This window comes from Brachypodium distachyon, chromosome 1 (assembly GCF_000005505.3).
Source record: "Brachypodium distachyon strain Bd21 chromosome 1, Brachypodium_distachyon_v3.0, whole genome shotgun sequence".
Taxonomy (NCBI): domain Eukaryota; kingdom Viridiplantae; phylum Streptophyta; class Magnoliopsida; order Poales; family Poaceae; genus Brachypodium; species Brachypodium distachyon.
This window is the reverse complement of record NC_016131.3, coordinates 59,012,760-59,033,847: the sequence shown is the minus strand read 5'-3', so window position 1 is coordinate 59,033,847 and position 21,088 is coordinate 59,012,760. Positions and strand designations below refer to the sequence as shown.

Sequence of the window (21,088 nt, the reverse complement as noted above, 5' to 3'; positions counted from 1 at the left end):
TGGTTTTCCTTTTGAAAATATAGACCTAGATCTTTAGTGCCTTGTAGGTAGCGAAATGCTTGCTTGACTCCTACCCAATGGCGTTTTGTTGGAGCTGCGCTGTGTCTAGCTAGTAAATTTACCGCAAATGCAATATCTGACCGGATGCAATTTGCTAAGTACATTAATGCTCCAATGGCACTAAGATATGGGAATTCAGATCCCAAAATTTCCTCTTCATCACCTTTTGGTCTGAATAAATCTTTCTCTACGTCTAGAGATCGAACTACCATAGGTGTTTTGCATGGATAGGATTTGTCCATGTTAAATTTCTCCAAGATTTTCTGGATATATGTAGCTTGGTGAACCAATATTCCTGAAGGAAGGTGCTCAAGTTGTAAACCTAAGCAGAACTTGATTTTACCCAAATCCTTCATTTCAAATTCCGTCATTAGATGATTACGAGCCTCATCAATATCCTGTTTGTTGCCAATGATGTTTAAATCATCAACATATACAGAGATAATGCAAAATCTTGTTTTGGATTTCTTGATGAATACACATGGGCAGTCATCATTGTTAGAGTAACCCCTTTTAATGAGAAACTCACTTAGTCGGTTGTACCACATTCTACCCGACAGTTTTAAACCGTATAAAGATTTATTCAACTTTACACAGTACATGTTACGTCTTGCGTTAGCATTCTGAATTTGGATTCCATCAGGAACCTTCATGTAAATATCCGAATCTAATGACCCATAAAGATATGCAGTCACGACGTCCATCAACTGCATAGATAGACGATTTTTAACAGACAATGAGATTAAATATCGGAAAGTAATTCCACTCATAACCGGAGAATATGTTTCATTGAAATCAATGCCGGGTCTCCGCGCGAACCCTTGTGCTACTAGTCTCGCTTTGTATCTCACCACCTCATTGTTTTCGTTCCTTTTCTGGACACAAACCCATTTGAATCCCACTGGGAAAACATTTGGAGGTGTAGGTATTAGTTCTGTAAATACTTTTCTTTTATTGAGCGAGGCTATTTCTGCTTGAATTGCATCCTTCCATTTAGGCCAGTCGGAACGTTTTTCACACTCGGCTATGGTCTTTGGATCATGATCATTTAGAAGGTTGTCTGCAATCTTAGTTGAGAAATATGTGTCGACGAATGTAGTTTTTCTATTATATGTTTCTCCAGTATCTAAATAATTTGTGGAAATTTCATTTACCTTTGGTGACTGTTCGCGATTTCCCGTTGCGGTTAAGTCTAGGTTTTCTGATGTCCCAGCATCAGTAATTGAGTGCACTATTGAGCTGGGTTGTGGATGTTGGTTATCCATAGGGTGTATATTACCCAATTGATCTCGGTCAATCAAATGTTGACTCATATTTGTTGTTGTTGTTGAAGGAGGTTCAGAAGGTTTATTCTTATGTTTTCTTTGCCGCGGCTCCTTTGTTTGTTCCTTTTGTTGCTTACTGGAAGCTAGATCCTTTTTAGTTGTCGTACTTCTCCCCCTCTTCCTTTGAACAGTAGGTGAAGAAGGTTGAGTGGTTTTTATAGGTACCTCCACTCTTTCTGGTACGTTCTGTGCGGGATTATAGGATTTAGTTACACCTTTATAATCAACAAATGCGTCTGGTAAATTGTTTGCAATATGTTGCAAATTTATAATTTTCTGAACTTGTTGTTCAGTTTCTTGAGTACGTGGATCAGAGGCGGAAATACCTTGGACATTCCAATTGATTTCCTGGCATTCTTGTTTTTGGTATTTTAAATTTCCCCCTAATGCCGGGAAATGGTCCTCATTAAAAATACAATCAGCGTACCGGACAGTGAATAGATCCCCTGTGAGAGGTTCTAGGTACTTAATAATTGACGGTGATTTGTATCGCACATAGATCCCCAATTATCTATGTGGTCCCATTGATGTACATTGTGGTGGTGAGATCGGTACGTATGTAGCGCAACTGAATTTTCGCGGATGGGAAATACTTGGTGGATTTCCATGTACTAATTGAAGAGAAGTAGTGTGATATGCAGTTGGTCGCAATTGAATTAAATCAGTGGCATGTATAACCGCATGACCCCAACAGGTTGTTGTTAGCTTACAATTCTGTAATAAAGGTCTTGCAATAAATTTAATTCTCTTAATAAAAGATTCAGCCAAACCATTTTGTGTGTGGACGTATGGGACTGAGTGCTGAACTTCGATTCCTAATGCCATGCAATAATCATTGAAGGCGCGTGAGGAGAATTCAGCGGCATTGTCCATTCGAATTGTTTTAATTCGATGTTCTGGATAATGAGCTTTTAATTTAATTATTTGACTCATTATCTTTGCGAATGCATGATACGTGTGGAAAGTAGACACACATTAGACCATCTTGTAGATGCGTCGATTAATACCATGAAATACCTAAATGGTCCAGACAATGGTTGGATAGGTCCACAAATATCTCCTTCAATTCGTTCAAGGAACTGTAGTGGTTCCGCTTGTATTTTAAGATAAGAAGGTCTTAAAATGAGCTTGCCTTGTGCACATGCTGTGCATACAAAATCCTGAGATTCTGGGAATTTTGCTTTATTAAGATTATGACCAATAGAATTATTAATAATTTTTTGTATCATCCCGATACCGGGGTGACCAAGGCGATCATGCCAAGTCTGGAATGTATTGATATTCTGAAAAATTATTTTATACGCAACATGGGCTACAGGCTTTATGTATGTATAGTACAATCCGGACGATAAAGAGGGAATTTTTTCAAGAATTTGTTTGCCATATCCGTTACTTTTTGTAAATAGGAGAAATTTCTCATTGTTGTCATCGTGGGTTTCTATATGAATCCCATTTTGACGGATATCCCTATAACTTATTAGAGTACGAGTTGAATCAGGATACAATAAAGCGTCCTCGATTATTACTTGTGTACCCAAAGGAAGTGAGATGATGGCTCGTCCAGAACCAACAATTAACGTATCGCGTCCAGTGATTGTCAAAATATTCCCTTGCATTTTAGTAAGGGTTTGAAAATATTTTGTTTCTCTAAGTATAGTGTTTGTGGTGGCGCTATCCACAAGGCAAAGTTCTTCATCCATTTTGGATTGACTCCCGTAGAGAACTATATATGGAAAAGGAAGAATTTTAGTATCATTCTTAATAGATATATAAAATACATACAAATTTATTTATGTATTAAATTGATAATACAATCGTAATTTACAATACATATGTCAAATATGTTGGTATCAAAGTGCTGATACAATAATGTAATATTACAATATAGATGACAACGATCATTATAATTTATTTACAACAATACTTATGAACGTAAATATAGATAATATCTATTTCGGAGATAGGTGAACTATTCTAGGTCTCCAAACACATCATTTGAAGTGAATTCAATGATCATGTTTTCCGTGCTCATTAGATCCCTGGACGATCGGAGTGTTGGGTTGTTGCTTGGTTCTTCTTTGACATCATGCGAACAACCGGTTTCCTTGGAATTGTCGGATTGGAAATTGAAGTGTGATTTAAATCTTGGTCCTTGATGAGCAGGTCGCTTGCGTCCTACGGATTGTAGGTACAGATCTACCAAATGTCGAGGAGTACGGCACTTCTTTGTAATGTGCTTGTAGCACCCACATTTTTGACAAACTTTAGATTTGTCGTATTGTGGTTTGAAATTGCCTTTCCCCTTATCCTGTACACGTGGCTTGTTTTTCTTGTTGTTGCCCTTTTGCTTGCTTTTGAAGTTGTTTGGTCAATTATTCGATCCATTGAACTTGTTGTTCTTCTGAAAATTAGCACGTACTTCAGGTAAAGGTGCAGCGCCTACCGGACGATGATGATGATTTCTCATTAGAAGTTCATCATGCTTTTCGGCCTAAAGTAAAACATGGATAAGATCAGAATATCTATTAAATTGGCGTGCACGATATTGTTGCTGAAGGATCCTATCGGCCGGAAGCATAGTAGATAAGGTCTTTTCGATCTTTTCCGCTTCAAAAGGTTCCTTATCGCAAAATTGCATCTTTGAACAAATTTTATGAACGACATGATTGAACTCTCCTATAGATTTAAAATCTTGTAGGCATAGTTGAGTCCATCCATGTGTGGCTTCAGGCAAAATTACGGCCTTCTGTTGTTCATATCTAGTTTGAAGGGCAAGCCATAGTGTGTATGGATTTTCTTCCATGATATACTCTAATTTGAGATCAACATGGATGTGGTTCCTTATAATGCATAAGGCATTATATTTGTGTAGATCTGTGATGGGCTCTTGTCCCTCTATAGGAGGTTGTATGGCCGCTGAAAGTCCGCGTGACGCAAGGCTCACTTTTACGTCCATTGCCCAAGTTGGATAGTTTCGACCCTCGAGGGCGAGTTCGTCAAACTCTTTTCCGGTCATTTTGTCCTACATGGGATTGAAAAACCATTGATTTTGTCAATTACTAGTAGGTAAAAGCAAAATATTGTGGTCATTGTTATAAGTAAATTGCAATAAAATGCAAGAAATTTAATCAATGTTAAATTCATATAGTGTAGATCTCAAATGACACTTTGAAGATAATCACCGATTTATTGGTGTAGATCTCTCAGCTCTACGCGAAATAATTCGCTGCTTTCAATAAGGTGTATGTTCCCACGGAACATTCAACGCAATATATCGTTTTACCGTTATTGAAAGACTGTAGCACCTTGTGTTATTTAATATTGGAAGAGCACATTGAAGGTAGTCATTGTGCATATTCACACAATGTAGACCTCTCACCACTACGCGAAATAATTCGCTGCTTTCAATAAGGTGTATGTTCCCACAGAACATTCAACGCAATATATCGTTTTACCGTTATTGAAAGTCTATAGTACCTTGTGATTCGTATATATTAAATTGAGGTAATCACATGGTGATATTTTTTTTGCTTATCACTAATGGAGATTTTTCTTGAATCAAGTCTAATTTGGGCATTTTTGGTGCCATTTTGGGACTTAATTGTTGAAGCAAAACTCTCATAAATGCAAGAAATAAAAATCTCAATTGTAAGGTGTAAATATCACATGTAATAGGGGATGTATATTATACAAACACATTGAACACGACAATATTTACATTGACATTTACATAGGAATATGTCTTTAGTAGGAATATATCCTAAAAACCACTAGAATCTAAATAAATATAAGTGCAGGGACTTATAGGTATGTAAAATACAACTATTAAATAGATACATGGACCAATTCGCAAATAGCCGGAATTTCTGGACTTTTCTGTAAAATAGCCAAAACCAGTGGAGGGAGGGCGCGGTCGCGTTTTTGGGCTTCGGGCGGTCGTGGGCTTGGGCCTTTCGGCCGGCCCGTTAAGGACTGAGGAGGCGGGGCACGTTTTTGGGGTGGGGGTGGGCGGTTAGGGTTAACCCCGTCCTGCCGCCGCCCGTCTCGGCCGCTGCCGTCGCCCATCCGCCACGGTCGCCGCCTCCCTCCGCGCATGCTTAGTTGGAGAAGAGCCCCCCCTCGACGGAGGAGAGACCAAGGGCGGCCGGGTTCCACCCGCCGGCGCCCGTCCCCGAGCGGTGAGCGGCCATGGCGGCCATGTACTTGCAGAGGAGCCTCCGTGCCTCCGGGGGCACAGCGTCGAGCCCCCCATCGTTGTCTCGTCCATCTTCAAGGTCGTTGCCGCCGGCTGTCTTGATGTCGAGGCCCGGTAGAGTCACCAGCAAAGTTGGAGACGGGATTCGTGGCGCCGTGCCGTCGCGCGTAGGGCACGGGCCATGCCCGTGGATGGGGCAGTAGAGCGGCAGTGGAGGCGGTGCAAGGGCGAGCGCAAATTCGTCGTCTTCTCCGATCATCGGCGCCGCCGGTCCGGCCATCATCCATGCCATGGTGGGCTCATAGACCGGGGAGGCCGGGGGCGCCGGTCAATTAGTGTGGGGGCCGGCGGCGCAATAGCCGACGAGGCGAGGGCCAGGGGCACGGCGACCGCTAGTGCAGGAACCGGCGTGGCGGCCTCCATGAGCGCGGCGGCCGTTGGTGCAGAGGCCGGCGCGGCGTCGTGGGCGAGGCGCGAGCGGCGCACACCTGCGTGCGTCCGGCGTCTGGACGCCCATCGACGGGACAGGGCCCACCGGCGGCGTGGGGTCCACCGGCGGTTGTGACCTCGGTGGCCAGGGAGCTCAAGAACGGTAAGGAAAAAGAGAGCAGATCCTTGATTGCCATGATCCTAACCTTTTGATTGTAGAGCAAACGTGGCTAATAACGTGTTGTGAATGAAAATGAGAATGAATCTCTGTGTTCTATTCAATTGATTGATGATAATATTTATACAGGGTGAAGAGGCACCAATACATGCATTGGTGTCCCAAACTTTTGCCTTCGCGTCCCAAATTTTCCAACCAACTGCCTAATAATTCATTAACTAACTAATAATTAATCTAATTGATCAAAAATAATTATTCTTAACAAAAAACACCGCATAAAGATCTTGTCCCAGAAGTAGGCAACAAAGGTGGAGACATGGTAGCAAAACGTCATCGTCAGGTCGAACACTTGACCTAATTAATCTTCTACCTATGGCTTGACAACCTCGGAGATAACTAACATGGTGTTGTAGGTGTGTTGTCGGAAATGATCTATCTTTGAGGTTGTGAAGCCAAGGAGGGGATGAAAAAAGCGACTGAATTCATTCATTGCATTAATAACCTATGAATTCAACAAATTCCAATTATTTTTCTTGTGTTCCGCACAAATAGTCGGAAACATTGCCCACAGACTTTGCTTATAACTTCAAATAAATTGCTTTCAAAATTACTGCCTACAAGTTTCAACTTATATAACTCGTAAGATCTAACTACCACAATATACTAATTAACTTGTCAGCGCCAGTAAAGTCAATTTCTTGAAACCCTTGTAACAACGACTCCATCATAGACGAAGTAGGGGAGCAATATACTCTCAACTTTCCAGCCTCCAGAGCATACACATATAAAGCAACACCACCTAAATTCTAAGCAATCAAGGATTTGGTGACCAAATATAAGCTTGTGTACTGGACATATATACTCCCAGATTTTACTCTTTAATAGAACTAATGATTTTCTAATTTGACAACCTGTTATTATACACAAGGGCTGAAACTGATTTATCAGTGCCCCTGTGTGCACGCATACACTGGCCTTAATTAGATGATGTCCCGCACGTTGTTGCGGAAATTTTTAGTTAACATAGAGCATTCAAAATTGAAAACATATAATAAAATTCTACATTGTTCATTCAACGAGGATAGCTTGATGGAAGTAATATGCATGCATGTGCAAAAGTATGAGTTTTTCACTAAATAGGTGTGAACAAATTAATTATGTGATGACGTGGCATGCTTGTATGTTTAGAAAAATCAAGTAGTGGATTGCTTCTACTTAGATATAGATGATTACTTCACCAAGCCATCCAAGTGGTTGCTTACAGCCATTAGAAAGAATCCTTACTTGACATGTTATTAAACTGAAAGAATCCTTACTTGACATGTTAGAAAGAATCCTTACTTCACATGCCATTAGAAAGAATCCTTACTTGCAAAACTCTTTTTCTCTGCCTACGGATGCTGGCGACCAAACAACCTCAGCGAATAATTCTGATCAACGAACAATCTAGACAGTCCAAGACAGCTTCAGATCTAAGTAACAAAGCAACAGTTTTGCAAGATTCACAGCACCTAACACGGCCACCATTTTTCTTACTGCAGCAAGCAACCCATTTCACATACTTCCAATGGAAAAAAAAAACGCTCCTTTATTGCTACAGGTTACTTACTCCTAGAAAACCACTAAACGAATAACAGTTCCAGAGATAAATCTCGAGCCAGTTCCCCATCCAAAATGAGTACTTAAAATTTACAAACTGCAGCAGCTGCCACGGACCGCTATGCTCCGCTCAAAGAAATTCTAGGAAACTATGCATATAAAGGACCTTTGTTGCATTATTACAGAAAAATTATGTATTTGGAATCTGGTAAGGATGGTTTCCTTTCCATTCATCAAACAATAAAACATACAATCTTTCCAGAACACTTACTGCATCCCTATGGTCTGATTCACAATAGCATTGTAGTCCTTGTATTTCTCTCCATACAGCCTTGCGTCATTGTCGCGCTTCAAGAGTCAGATGCGACACAAAAAAACTTCAATTGCACAAAGTTGAAAGTAAAACATCTGCACCTCAATCAAATCAACCTTAGCTTGAGTTGATTGATCATAAACTTACTTGAGCAGATAACCTTCCCTAACCTGACGTTCGGCAGATTAATTCCAGTTCCTTTCCTAACTGGACTACTCGTAAGGCACAAATGCCTGGAACATGATATCATGGATAAGGAGGCATAGTCATGTGCTGATGGATAGGAAGCTAACATATGGTCAAAATAAAATGACAGCAGCAGCGGTGGCGATTTGGTTCCTCTTCCAGTGCGTCGATGGCCACCTGGACTGATGTTTCCCAGCTCCAATTTGATACAGTCGGCACTGGATGAAAACAACAAATATGAGCAGAAGTAAAAATTCAGCATTTTCAGCAAACTTTAGAGTCCTTGCAGCCTCTGAACATGACTTAACAAATAAGTATGTGGCCACACCAAACCCATCCATAAAAATATTGATGAAATTATCATATTTTGCGCCGACATGTGGCAACAAACACGTCTTGTAGTTCTTTTCCAATGCAGTACTTCGCTAGGGTAACGCATAAATTTTTGTTATCAGGAATTGCCAGCCGTGGAATGTATTGAAGTTTTGAATATTTGTATTTTCCGTTTCATGTCCATTGTCCATTGTCCATTGATGATTCAAATAATGTAAGTGTCCGCAAAATGTCATGAAGTTCAATAAACGATGTATCTAGGCAGATGGGCTTCTTCTCATTGAGAAGATAAACCTCTCTTCCGAAAGACGCTTTGTTGTCCACACAGGCTTCTAGCCTACACCGCTATATAGGTTACAGCAAAGAAAATGAGAGAAATCTAATAAGAAATGTGTAATGCCCCATCCATGTATCTCTATCTGCAAACCATCTTTTTAAAAACCTAAGTCACATGCTTTATAAAACTACAATAATATGCAAATTTAAGATGAAATAACATTAAATGATACCCTTTAACTAATGAAGAGCATAGTAAATAATCCCCTAGCAGGTTCCTTCATCAATCCCCAAATGTCCCAAATTCCACCGCTGCTCGCCTTTGGAACCCAGACCGATCCCTCACATAAAAAATTATAAATAGAGCAAACAGGGCAATTCAATCATCAAGGTAAGCATCTGTCTACTTTTAACTACATAAATCAAGAATTCGTTTTTTAGAAACCGTTTATCTCAGATTAACTTTTACATTGGAACACATGTAACTCCGTAAAGTGCCACAGTCAAAAGTTCATCATTCATTATTGTTCTAGGGGCCCTAATTTGCTCCGCTTGTTCCACATCGCTGGGCATTATTGTGGGACTAAACAGATTCTTATTGTGGCTACTTACCGCAAGCAGTAGCCACCGACGCCTCCCTCGTTCCACGCAGCGTATCGCCTGCGCGGGTCCGACGGCCGCCGATGCTTGTGTGACCCCGTCTTCCGCTTCTCCGATCGCCAGCGGTATGCTCGCCTCATCAATCTCCTCGATCTCGCCAGATAAATTATTGTGCCAACCTCGATCCACTCTGCCATATCTCGACGGCGAGAGATTGGGATTCACCTGGAGGAAGGAAAACTCGATTCATGTTTCGCCTTGCAGCCAATACAAAATGTCTGCAACACATTACACATATTGACACAAGGCATTTCTGAAAATACACAGCGAACTACTCCATCTACCGCATTAACCTTGCAAATGATACAAAGAGGTAATGTGTTTACAAATTTTGGAATTCATCGACTAAGTCGCAGCTTACAGTTATCGATTGAAGCTAGACATGAGCTACTGCTAGAGAAAAAGTTGACATCCACCTCTGCAGTTGATGTATCAAACCGAAATAGTGTTGGTTCCAACATGATTGTTCAGAAAATATATGTTGAATGCAAGTATTGCAACTACTAAAGTGCTGACAGCTAAACTGCAGTATATATGCCCCCCATAAAAAGAACAAATGATTGCAAGAAAGTATACCTTAGTGTCTCGATCTTGCAAGGTATTCGGCCCATGGATCTCTCCATGTCTCTAATGTCTGTCCAAATATTTTCTTTCAGCAAGAAATAATTTCCTTCGACTATTACTATTTTGTGCCTGCAAAAATCATAGCAAGTAGCAAACATGGGTCAAGCAATACTTATAGTGTTGCACAGTTAATTTACTATTGTGTGATTAACTTGGGCATGTTTCACTACAGATTGGAATTAATTAGACTAAGAACCTGTTCAAGTATTCTTCAAAATACTCCCTCCATTCGATAATTCTTGTCTCAAATTTGCCCAAAAATGGATGTATCTATTTCTAAAAAGCGTCTAGATACATGTAATATTTTGACAAGAATCATTGAACGGAGGGAGTAACTTATTGTGGCGTCACAAATATCTCATTTTCAACTGGGCACCAACACCATGATCAACTGATGGAGGATGAACTGACCACAGCAAACCAAGATGTTTCCGAGATAAGTTCTAATGCAGGCCAAGAACCTGTTCAACTGGTGGAACTCGAGGCGTGCAATGTGCCGGGCTGCGGCGTGCTCAGGATGCCCTCTGGGTCCTCGATGCCAAACCTAGAGCTCTCATCAGAACCGGCTAGCCATAGCCAAAGGGTTGGCGGTGAGCCGATCGAGTTGGTATTGGACTTTCTAAAAAAAAATAGGTATTGGACATACACATCCGATGCAGGAGATCTTGTTGGGGACCGCGCGACGGCTGGTCGGAGTGCGGCGGGCGGTGGGGCGAGGTGCTAGAAGGGGGAAATGATGGAGGACCGCGCCAAGGGAGGAAGCCATCATCCTACACCGTCGTTGCCGATGCTGCTACCGGTCGCAAAGCCAAAGCCGCCCCCTTCCTCGAGCAGGCCCAAACTCGCACCGCCGCAGCCACCTCCTCTGATCTTCCCCTCCTCCTCTTCCGATCCACAGAGGTAAACCCTATCCCCCAAATCCCGAATCCAGGCAGCTTTCTTCTCACGATCTCACCGCTAGCATTGTTTGCCCCGCGTCCCCTCCCTTCCCTCCCCTCCCTCCCCGCGTCCGCGACCAAGAAGCAGATCCATGGCGGCGCTGGGCTCGAAGCTGACGCAAGTGCAGGCCAAGGCGTGCGAGGCGACGGAGGTTCGCAGACGAAGGTGGGGCGACCTCGGAGCACCCGCGAGAGGCGGCGGCGGCTCGAGGAGGCAGTTCTACGTGGGCTTTTTTTTTTCCCTATGTGGGCTTTCTCCGTGGGGACTGGGGAGTGGGGAGTGGGACAGGACCGGAGGATGGGTTTTCTCCATCGAAGCGATATCGGGGACGACTTACGAACGACGGACGTACGTAACTGCCCGTGCCCGAACTCATGTGTGATTTTTGATTGGTTATCTCACCGCACGCAAATGTAATGTAATAAACTTAAAAACAAATTAAATAAAGTCATCGTGAGACGACAGATCGGGTGGAGCTCTGGCTGACAAAGTTCCGGCGAGATGGCGGCCTGGACGGAGCTCACATGTAGAATTTTTAACTGAAGTTTGTGCGAGGTAATGTCGGTAAGTTACGAAGTTACCCAATATTTGCCATTAGCGCACCATCTTTTATCACTCGTATAGTCAACAATCCAAGCAGCATGGCAACAAATTAGAAGATTATTTCCCAATGTAATAATTATGAGCAATAATAACAGTACATGGTTAAACATTCAATTAACGTCACCAAGCTTACTATCGGTCTGAATTAGAGGGGTTCAATACACTCATGACAACACTGAACTTCTGAACCTCTTCCCTTTCTTACCCATGTTTGGTGCTTGAGCAAAATACACAGATTTCTAATAACTAATAGCCCTCGCAAGCGTTCTAATAACTAACAGCCTCAGTTTACTAAGAGCAAAATACACAAGTATCTACTAATTCTGGACTGTGTAGTATATGACTGTAATTTCAACTTCCAATAGTCCAGTACATTATAAAATTAAAGAGCAGATGATTCATCGTTTAACTCAACTAATTTTCTGTTGTACAACTTCAGTCGCCTATAGACTCGCTGTTTATGTGACTACTAAACACCCACAATGTGGAAAGACAATTATTTCTGAAAACAATCCCGATCTTGCAAGCTAAGGTAACACACAAATGTTCTAAAAGTCAACTTCCTGTTTTCAGAGACAACAATGTTCATATTTTCTACAGCCCTGTTGTCATTTTCTGTAATCTGTCATTGGCCACCATATGAAAACTGAAATTCAAAAGAAATTTCCAAATATCTACATAGTAAATGCTAAATACATATGAACTAACTTTTATTGCTTCACAACCAGACAGGGACTGCACATCTGACATCACTGGAAAACTGATAGGAGTACCCTTGCTACACTATATAAATAATAACAAGATGATCCAGGTTTGACTATTAATAAGAATGTTAACTATACAACTGAACAATCACCTAAAGAATGTGGAACCGACCTTTGTTGCCATAGTGTTGTCAAGTATGTCAGGAGACACCTGTCCACTTAAGTACGACATTCAAAGTGTTTCCATATTGATCAATCACCTAATTACAAATGCATCTAATCTAATTCTACAAACACATAACTGAAGCTTCAGATGCATCCTCGGCGGTGAAAAACTATGCGAACATGAGTCAGACGTAACACAAACAAACTTCAGTTGGACAAATTTGAAACTAACACATTTGCACCTCATTCATATCAACCTTAGTTTGAGTTGATTGATTATAAACTTACTGGAGCAGATAACCTTCCCTAACCTGACCGTGGAGCAGATAAATTCCAATTCCATTCCCAGTACATCCATGGCCACCTGGACTTATGTTTCCCAGCTCCAATTTGATACAATCAACACCAGATGAAAACAACAAAGATGAGCAAAAGTAAAAAAATCAGCACTGCCTACAGGAAAAGGTTAGCAGAAAACTCTTATTATTGCGAGCACCAAAAAGGGAATTGCATTGCTTTTTGCCGAGAGTCATCAAACAGATAAGTCTGAATTATTGTTGCCGAGTGTCTGAATTATTTATGTACTAAGAAACTGGAAAGAAATAACATCACCTCCAATTCTGAAGTTGCCATTGTTGTAATATAGATATAACATGGGGTCTTGTAGCAAAACAACAGGTGAGTGTCAATTAACAACAACATCTGAAATCTGGAGGTACCTAACAGTTCGATTGCGGCAGCAAAGGATGTGGCAAGTATGAACCTGGAATAATGTGCACTTGGGCAGTCTTGAATCAGTCTCAATGGCTTCTCAATGACATGCCTTGGCTACTGCCTACTGGCAAGGAAAAAAAAAGAGAATTAACAAACTGAACAAAAAGAGAACAAGTAAACAATATGGTTTCTCAATTCTGAATTAAAAAGAATTCCTACAATCCCAAGTTCGAAAATGCCTCCAAAATGAGATATCTCATGCTCTCCAAACCTTTATTAGATATGCTCCCCAAACCTTTTTTTATTACCAACCAAGAATTAAAGTGCAGGAATGACAAATTAACAAGCAAGCAAGCCCATCCTAGTTGAATTAACACGTACCACAATCCAGACAGCAAGAGTGGAGAATCCAAGTTATGAAATGCAGGTCAGTTATAAGTCCCAGCATGATCTAGTCATGTCCAGTGCCAGTGGTGAATGATGTCTGGTGAATTGAAGGTTCAATCGATTGAACTGAACTGAACTGAACTGTGCCCTTGCCGGCAGGGAAGCAGAGCGTCGACGGCCGGCGATCCTGACCCTAAATTGCAATACCATGGCTTCAATTTATGTATGTTCTAATTATCCTGAACTAAAAGGGAAGCAATTAGCATCGGAGAGAAGAGATGGATACTCTGCACTACAAAAAGTTCACCAAATCTTCTCTTGTCAACCAAACGCGCTCAAATTGAGACACTATAAAGCACCAAATCTTACCGTCCGCATAATGCTCGCTGATGAAGAGGGAGAAATCGAGCGACGTCTCCTCAGGTCGCGTGGAGATGTGCCTGCCGAAGACCAACACCTCCTCGGTCACGCTGGGGACGGCATCTCCTTCATCCACCTCCTCCTTCCTGAATGGCAGGAACAAGGACGCGATCTTCGAGATCTCCACCACGGCCATGTTGTTCTGCAGCATCGAGATGCAGCTCCTCACCCTCCCACCGTTGTTCGCCAGATCGCTCCGGATCGCTGCGATCCGCGGGGACTGCGGGTCCTTGACGCCGCGGGTCAAGGTGTTGGTCTGCTCGGCCCCTCGTCCTCGAGGCTCCACGGCGAGTAGGAGCCCTCATCCGCGGCCGCCGTGTCGGCGGAGGATGTCTCGGATTCGTAGTCGTCGGAGTCGGGCTCGTCGCACGGTGAGGAGAGCGTGGCCGCGATGGAGCGTGTGAGCCACGACATGGTTGGGTCGCCGCAGCACGCGAGGATAGAGGGAGGCGGCTGCTGAGACGGGAAACGACGGCGGAAGCGAGGAAGGCCGGCGGCAGCGGCGGAGGCGGGGGAATTCTATCGGGATTAGACTGGATGAAAAAATCGTTTCTTCCTTCTTGGTTTTCTGATCGCGGGGCCGCGTCCGTGCGTTGGACATGTATTTTTCGCGAGTCCGTTCCTTAAAGATATATATTAGCTTTCGTTAAGAGAAGTTTTTAACCACAAATTATTATGTCAAGGTTTATATGACATGAAATTAGTATCGCTAAATTCGTTATGAAAAGTACTTCATGATACTTGTGGTTTAATGTCATATGAACCACATTTTAACATATTAATCTGTGGTCAAAGTATTGTCTTAATAAAATCTAATATGCCAATTTTTAAGGAATGGGGGAGTAGGATGGACTGAGTAACTACAAATTAAAGAATAATAAAGATAAAGACTTCACGACAAGTATTCAAAAACGGAGGGAGCAGTAAAGATTTTGTCGGCCGACAAGCGTACCAAATTGGTGCTCTTTTTTTTTCCTTTCAAACCAAGACCATATGTTGCAGGAGTCAAATTCAGTGAAAAAAACGAGGCTGTGATGTAAATTTCAAAGCAGGCCTAGTTTGAGACTCCAAAAACTGTGTTGTACATGAAGATCTGTCTTGCAGTTGCAAAGCTAAACAGACGACAGATTCTGCTGACTGAAATCCAAGCAAAATCCAAGCAACTCTATGATCTACTACACCGCTCTGGTGTTGAGTAGTTCAAACCATGAAAAAGATATGGATCATGCCACCAGGAGGAGGAGCAGCAGCAGCAAGCACGCGGAGGCGAGGGCGGAACGTGGCGTGGCGAGCGGGGCGGAGTTGGGCAGGTAGGGGTAGGAGTCCGGTGGCGGCATCTTGCACTCATCGCCGTTGAAGTATATCTTGCGCGGGAAGGCCCATCCTTGGCTGAAGGTGAAGGTGTTGTCGTCCTTGCGCATGAGCACCTCCGACTGCACGTTGCCGAAGGGCCCGGCCTCCATGAGCAGGTCGTTGTAGAGCTTGAGCCCGTAGAACATGCCGGTGTCATCTGCAACGCAAAAGCAATTCAATTCAATTCAAGTTTTCTCTGATACTCGATCAGCGCGCGATGGAGTACTTAAGTTAAGGCATATGTATGCATGATAACTCACTGATGTTCCCGTAGGGGAGCAGCGGCTTGTACTGGAAGCTGAAGACCTCGGTGACGTTGTTGAGGTTGGGGTGCTGCGCCACGAGCGTCCACTGCGTGTAGTTCATGCGGTAGTTGAAGTTGGTGACGGCGATCTTGGCGCGCCAGTAGTCCTTGTAGTTGAGCTTGACGTGCCAGTGCACCCGGATGGGGCACATGTGGTTTGTGCACTGCAGCAGCGACGCCCCGTCCTTCTTGGGGGTGTTGACCCCGGGCGTGAGAGCACGCTTGGAATCCCCCATGATGCACCCGTCGCTGTGGCTGTTGCCTCCTCGCCCGGCGGATCTCGCTGCTGCTTTGCGGCTGCCGCAACCACACGCGCACTTGGCGCACGGCACGATGGTGCTGTTGTAGAAGGAGGAGAAGGAGACGCAGCAGGTCGGGTATCTGGAAGCCAGCTGCTGCGAGTAAGTGCACGTCACCGTCCATGTCATCAGGGACTGCGTCTTGCGCCGGTGGTCGGCGCTCCAGTACACGGTGGAAGGAACCACGGTGGCCGGCCCACAGGTGTAGCCCAGGCCTGGGCCCATGAGGGTGAAGTTCTTGGGCAGCTTCACCGTCTTGTTGGTGGTGCCCGCGAGGCCCACGGAGACCTGGAACGCCGACAGCGCCCCGGCCGGGTCCTGACCGTAGGCGGAGATGACGCCGCCCTTGCAGCAGTTGGCGATCTGCTGGTTGTAGGGCACGCCAGGGAGGAGGTCCACGATGGAAGGGGTGTGCTTGCACGAGTGCGGGATGCCGCCCTTGAACTTGGAGCAGTCGCCCTGCTCGGTGGCCTGCGCGCCCACGATGGACCAGATCACCTCCTTCTTGGCCCACGACCAACCCAGCGTCCACCCCGGCGCCATGATCTGCCGGTACTGCTGGTAGTTGTTCATCGTCACCATCGCCTGAGCGCCAGGCAGCCATGTACTATGTAAGAATTCAAGCGGCCGTGGCCTCAGTAATTATCATTGTGGTCAGTGTACGCAGCACTCACCACGTATCCGTCCGGCGTCCATGACACAATATCCCATTTGATGGTAATGTTGCCCGTCGGGTCCAAGGGATCATACGCCACTGGAAACATGAAACAAGCTAACTTGATCGGGGGCAAGAAATAAGCATCGATCAATTAATCGAGATGCAAATTGAACTAGTACCTGCCACGGAGCAGGTGACCGCAAGGATCAGCGCCACCTCCAGCATAGAGTTGCGGAGCCCCATCGATCGTCGCACTCCCTTAACTCCCCCACACAAAAAACGGCACTAGCACAAGAGATCTCGGTCGATTGATGGCCCTCGAGGAAGAAGCTGCTGGCAATTAAAGGCCAACAACAAGGACATCGAGATGGCATGTCACACCGTCGGTTGGGTTACTTCAAAATAACTCCATTGAATTAATCTCCGGCCGGCCGGGGTGATGGCTCAGCCCCACCTCTCCTGCTAATGATCCATCGCCATACGTGTGCGTGCTCTGAAATCAGAATTAGTCTCTTTCCCGGTGCTGCGTTGCTCTTGCACACGTTAGCAGGTTGGTAGCTCGACGATGCACTGAAGCAACCGCGGTGGGCGAGAGAGAAAGGGACGCGGGGGATCTCTGCTCAGGAGAAAAAACAGAGGATTGTCGATTGGCAACGGTATCATCTCTGGTTAGCTCTGACAGCGACGGTGGAGCGCCATCTTCCTTCTAGTTGTGTAAGGTACGCAGCTGCTGTTCCGCTAGCTGCATCTTTTAGATCAGCTCCTCTGTCTGCAGATCGAGGATGCCGAGACAGATGCTACCACGTGTATCTTGACTTTAAATTTTGAGGATTTTTACGGTACCTTCTGCTACTACTAAGAGATAGACTAGTAAAATCTAATCAACTGTTTGGATATTTTAGACTTTTTATGTCTAATCTTTTTCGGCCCAGGGAAAGCCCCATTGAGCCAAATGATACGCACAACCCAGCCCGGCCTCTTCCTCCAGCACGGCAGCCACCCTCGATGCCACCTGCGGCCGCTGCCTGTGCAGCATGATAGGATTCAGGAGGAGAGGAGGAGACGAGGAGTATGCTGTGATGATATGATAACATCCAAATCCTAAAGCCGAAGGATTCTTCGGCCTCTTCTTGCTCCACCAAGGCGCAGCGCAGTTCCTCGTTATTCGGCAGGCCATGGGGTTGCATGCACAGGGCAACAGTCAGCAACTAACGTTTTGCAACGTGACACGCGTGCATCCGTGGTGCCTTGGCTGGCTGGATTTTTCTAGAGGTTGTGCGCTGGCATTTCCGACCGACGTTCTCGCAGCTTCTTTTCTCATCTTTTTACAGGGTAGGACACCCGAGATCAGTTTCGACGACGGTCGCTGGTCTACCCCGTTCTTGGCAGCTGCCGTTGGGGAGGTCGTTCTTGCAGGGCTCCCCTAGATCCGTCGCTGCGCGGCGGGTGGAAGCGCGGGGAGGCGATGGGCTCTGTTCCTTCGCGAGTGAGGTCGCAGTCTCGCAGAGGAGACACCGGACGACGACCTCCGAACTCCGGCCACTGCCAGGTAGCTGTGACGCCCCCCAAGAGGATCTTGGCCCAAGGCCCGTGTCGGGCAGTGCGACGATTGGGCGACGGCGATGAAGAGCGAGGTAGGCGATGGGAAGGCCGCGCCAACAATTTATCTGTTTCCGTTTTGCTTGCAATTCTAGGGGCGGCGAGGGCGCGGAGGGACGCCGCTTCGCTGAGAAGCTGGGCGCGTTAGCGGCTCTGACATGGGCTCGCTGCACTTCGGCAATTCTGGCGGGAGCATGCATGCCCGTGTGCCGCTAGCCCGTTACCTGGTCGACGAGGACATTCGCCTCGGTGTGGACGCCAACGGCACGATGTGTTCGTGCATCACCTACACTAATCCCTCTCCTTTTTCCTTGCTTAAGTAACTTGCTCCCAGCCACGCTTTGAAATTTTTTCCAATTTATCTCTTGGAGATGTGGAGTGGATTTGGTGCGACACAAGTTCTTGATTGGGATGTATAACTGCTGATATTGCGTGCTTGCAGTGTTGGTGCCTTTACAAAGGCTGATTTAGAGATTTGGGATTAATTCATCCAAGTTATTTCAGTTTCTTCTCTCTTATTGACAGGTTGAAGGTTGAAGATACATTGCATCATCCGTCCCTGATATTGCCAGTCTACCTTCTCCTTTTCTATTTCTAGCAACCTTGGTCTTCGATCAATCTGATGCTTGATGGTCTCAAGATTGCAGGATTTTCTGAAAAAATGATGAACGTATATACCTTCCGAGTTAATAAATGATGATTGCGTTTTTATCTGATCCCGAGAAGGCCTGTGAAATATCTGTGATTAATATTCAAAAAATATCATGTAGTATAGAAGAAATATGTATTAATTTTTAGTTGTGTTACACAAAAAACAAAGGTTGTACGATAAGAAGAAAAAAAGATCAAGGTGCATGTTGGCTGTGGATTTCGGAAGAAGAACACAAAGAATTGTCACCTAATAACTTCGACGGCGGCGAAGCGCGCATACACATCCAGTCTATCTCAATTCTTACATGGTTTTTTGCACACGGAGACAAGATGACGTTTCATTATTTGTTGATCGATCTCCCGAACAGATGATTCTGAATCAAGTAAATTTATCTCTGGAACAGCTGTTTCTCAACGAGTACACTCGCCCAATACATTTACGAAACGCTGAAATACAGTCGATCATTAAGGTTTCTACAGTACCGTTCTGAATCTGCCAGTCAGCATTTATGTGTAATCTGTTGGAAATATGTTGCTAATAAGGAGCCTAGTAATTGTGTTGCTCCTCGTCGTCCAACTCTTTGCCTTAGCTGGTGCCTCAGAAATATCTCTTGGTTGGCCTGCCGTTCTTTGGAATAATCTTTATGTATATTCATGGGAAGTTTTTTTTTTGGAAAGATATTCATGGGAAGTAAAATTGCAGCAAGCTATCATGGCGGTGCCAAAGATACACTCCATCAGGCGCCATCACGGAGCTGCACCTGCATGGCCTCCTCGCCTTTAGGTGCTCTCTTTGTCTTCTGTCCGCCTGGCTACGCGCCGCCGACGCCCCGGAGCTCCGTCGAATACGCACTCAAATATGGCCTAGGGACTAGGGTTAGACTGAAGATGGGCTTTACTGGCCGGCTAGATTTTTCATTTTTTCAGAGCGTGCGAGATTCGTTAAGTGTTTCCAGTTTTACTCGTCAAACCGCTACTACTGTGTTTTACTACTCAGTTTTTCACCTATAGTATAAACTAGGCCGTGCGTGGCTACCGAACAAGAAAATGCATGTACTCCTCCGTTTCATTTCGAAATCATCCTTATCAAGCCAGGTTTCTCAACTGTGACAAAAAAAACATCCACTTCTCCCTGTCATCACTCATCTTTGACAACGACCAAACACATTTTTTTAAAACATCCGAGTGCATTCCTTGCACCTGCAAATAGAAAAATAGAATTCATGAATTTTATTGACTAACATAGGCATGCTAATTTTATTCCTTGCACGTGCTTGCTTACTACTAAAATATCGTCGTTCCGAGCTGCATCAATTACCTCCGTGCAGCCACGGTCGTTGCGCGGACCATAGTTGCGGCGGCCATCCCAACACTCAATTGCCTCCGTCTGCATCCACTACTTTGCGTCAGGAAATTAAGCATTAATACTTAAGTAACGGACTAGTACGGTGATCGTGCATTGCCACGACCTCTTAAACATGTGCACAGAAAAATTCATGTTTATACAAAACATAATAATATAATTGGACATTCAATCAAAATGAACGAAATACGGAGTAGCTGTTAATCAAAGTGTCATTTACTTCGTAAATGTACAGTCAAGCGTGACATGCGTGTTGTCAGCACAACGGTGTTTTATTTCTCACATGCATGTTGTCTCCGTAGCAGTGTTTTATTTTCCACTTGTATTTACTCAAAGGTTCTTACGGACCTATGGACCTAGTACTGGAACTGATACATCCCAGAATTTTCTCATTTTGGAATGTTAAATAAAATAATTATTTTAATCAAAAATATTGCCCTTGAAAATATTTTGGTTGTGAATTCCTGAAGGATTTCAAATGTTATGACTTATTTAAAAAAATTCACACCATGTTTGAATATTCAACAAAAGAGTGGATTAATATGACTATCCAAATTATACAACATGGTTGGAGGATTTATATAAGTTCAAAATACTTTATTAGGAACCATTTGAACATTATGGTTTTATCTAGATTATTCTTTGCATCTTAATAAATCTATGTTTTTTTAAAGATTTACTAACACGCTAAGATTTCAATTTGGGTGCCATGACCATTTGAGAGCATTGTTGGAATATTTGAATCGATTAG

At 44.1% G+C, this 21,088-nt stretch overlaps 1 protein-coding gene and 1 long non-coding RNA gene across 2 annotated transcripts; both read right to left on the bottom strand.

Annotated features, from left to right (window-relative positions):
• Positions 1-7,757: 7,757 nt before the first annotated feature.
• On the bottom strand, positions 7,758-10,818 carry LOC100843017. Its single transcript, XR_002962494.1, has 3 exons — positions 10,131-10,818; positions 9,507-9,719; positions 7,758-8,503 (listed from the first exon to the last, which is right to left on the bottom strand). It is a non-coding gene; the product is annotated as an uncharacterized LOC100843017 (long non-coding RNA).
• Positions 10,819-15,059: 4,241 nt separating this feature from the next.
• On the bottom strand, positions 15,060-17,155 carry LOC100829029 (COBRA-like protein 5). Its single transcript, XM_003557667.4, has 4 exons — positions 16,904-17,155; positions 16,741-16,820; positions 15,724-16,651; positions 15,060-15,620 (listed from the first exon to the last, which is right to left on the bottom strand). The coding sequence occupies exons 1-4, from the start codon at positions 16,965-16,967 to the stop codon at positions 15,334-15,336; spliced, it is 1,359 nt and encodes a 452-aa protein (XP_003557715.1). The 5' UTR covers positions 16,968-17,155; the 3' UTR covers positions 15,060-15,333.
• Between the last annotated feature and the right edge of the window lie 3,933 nt (positions 17,156-21,088).

What these genes read in the sequence shown, in the direction of transcription:
- LOC100829029 (XM_003557667.4), bottom strand. Translation starts at nt 16,967, where the DNA reads ATGGGGCTCCGCAACTCTATGCTGGAGGTGGCGCTGATCCTTGCGGTC. An exon ending in GGTCACCTGCTCCGTGGCAG is followed by an intron (nt 16,821 to 16,903) that starts GTACTAGTTCAA and finishes TCATGTTTCCAG; the next exon opens with TGGCGTATGATCCCTTGGAC. An exon ending in GGACGCCGGACGGATACGTG is followed by an intron (nt 16,652 to 16,740) that starts GTGAGTGCTGCG and finishes CCTGGCGCTCAG; the next exon opens with GCGATGGTGACGATGAACAA.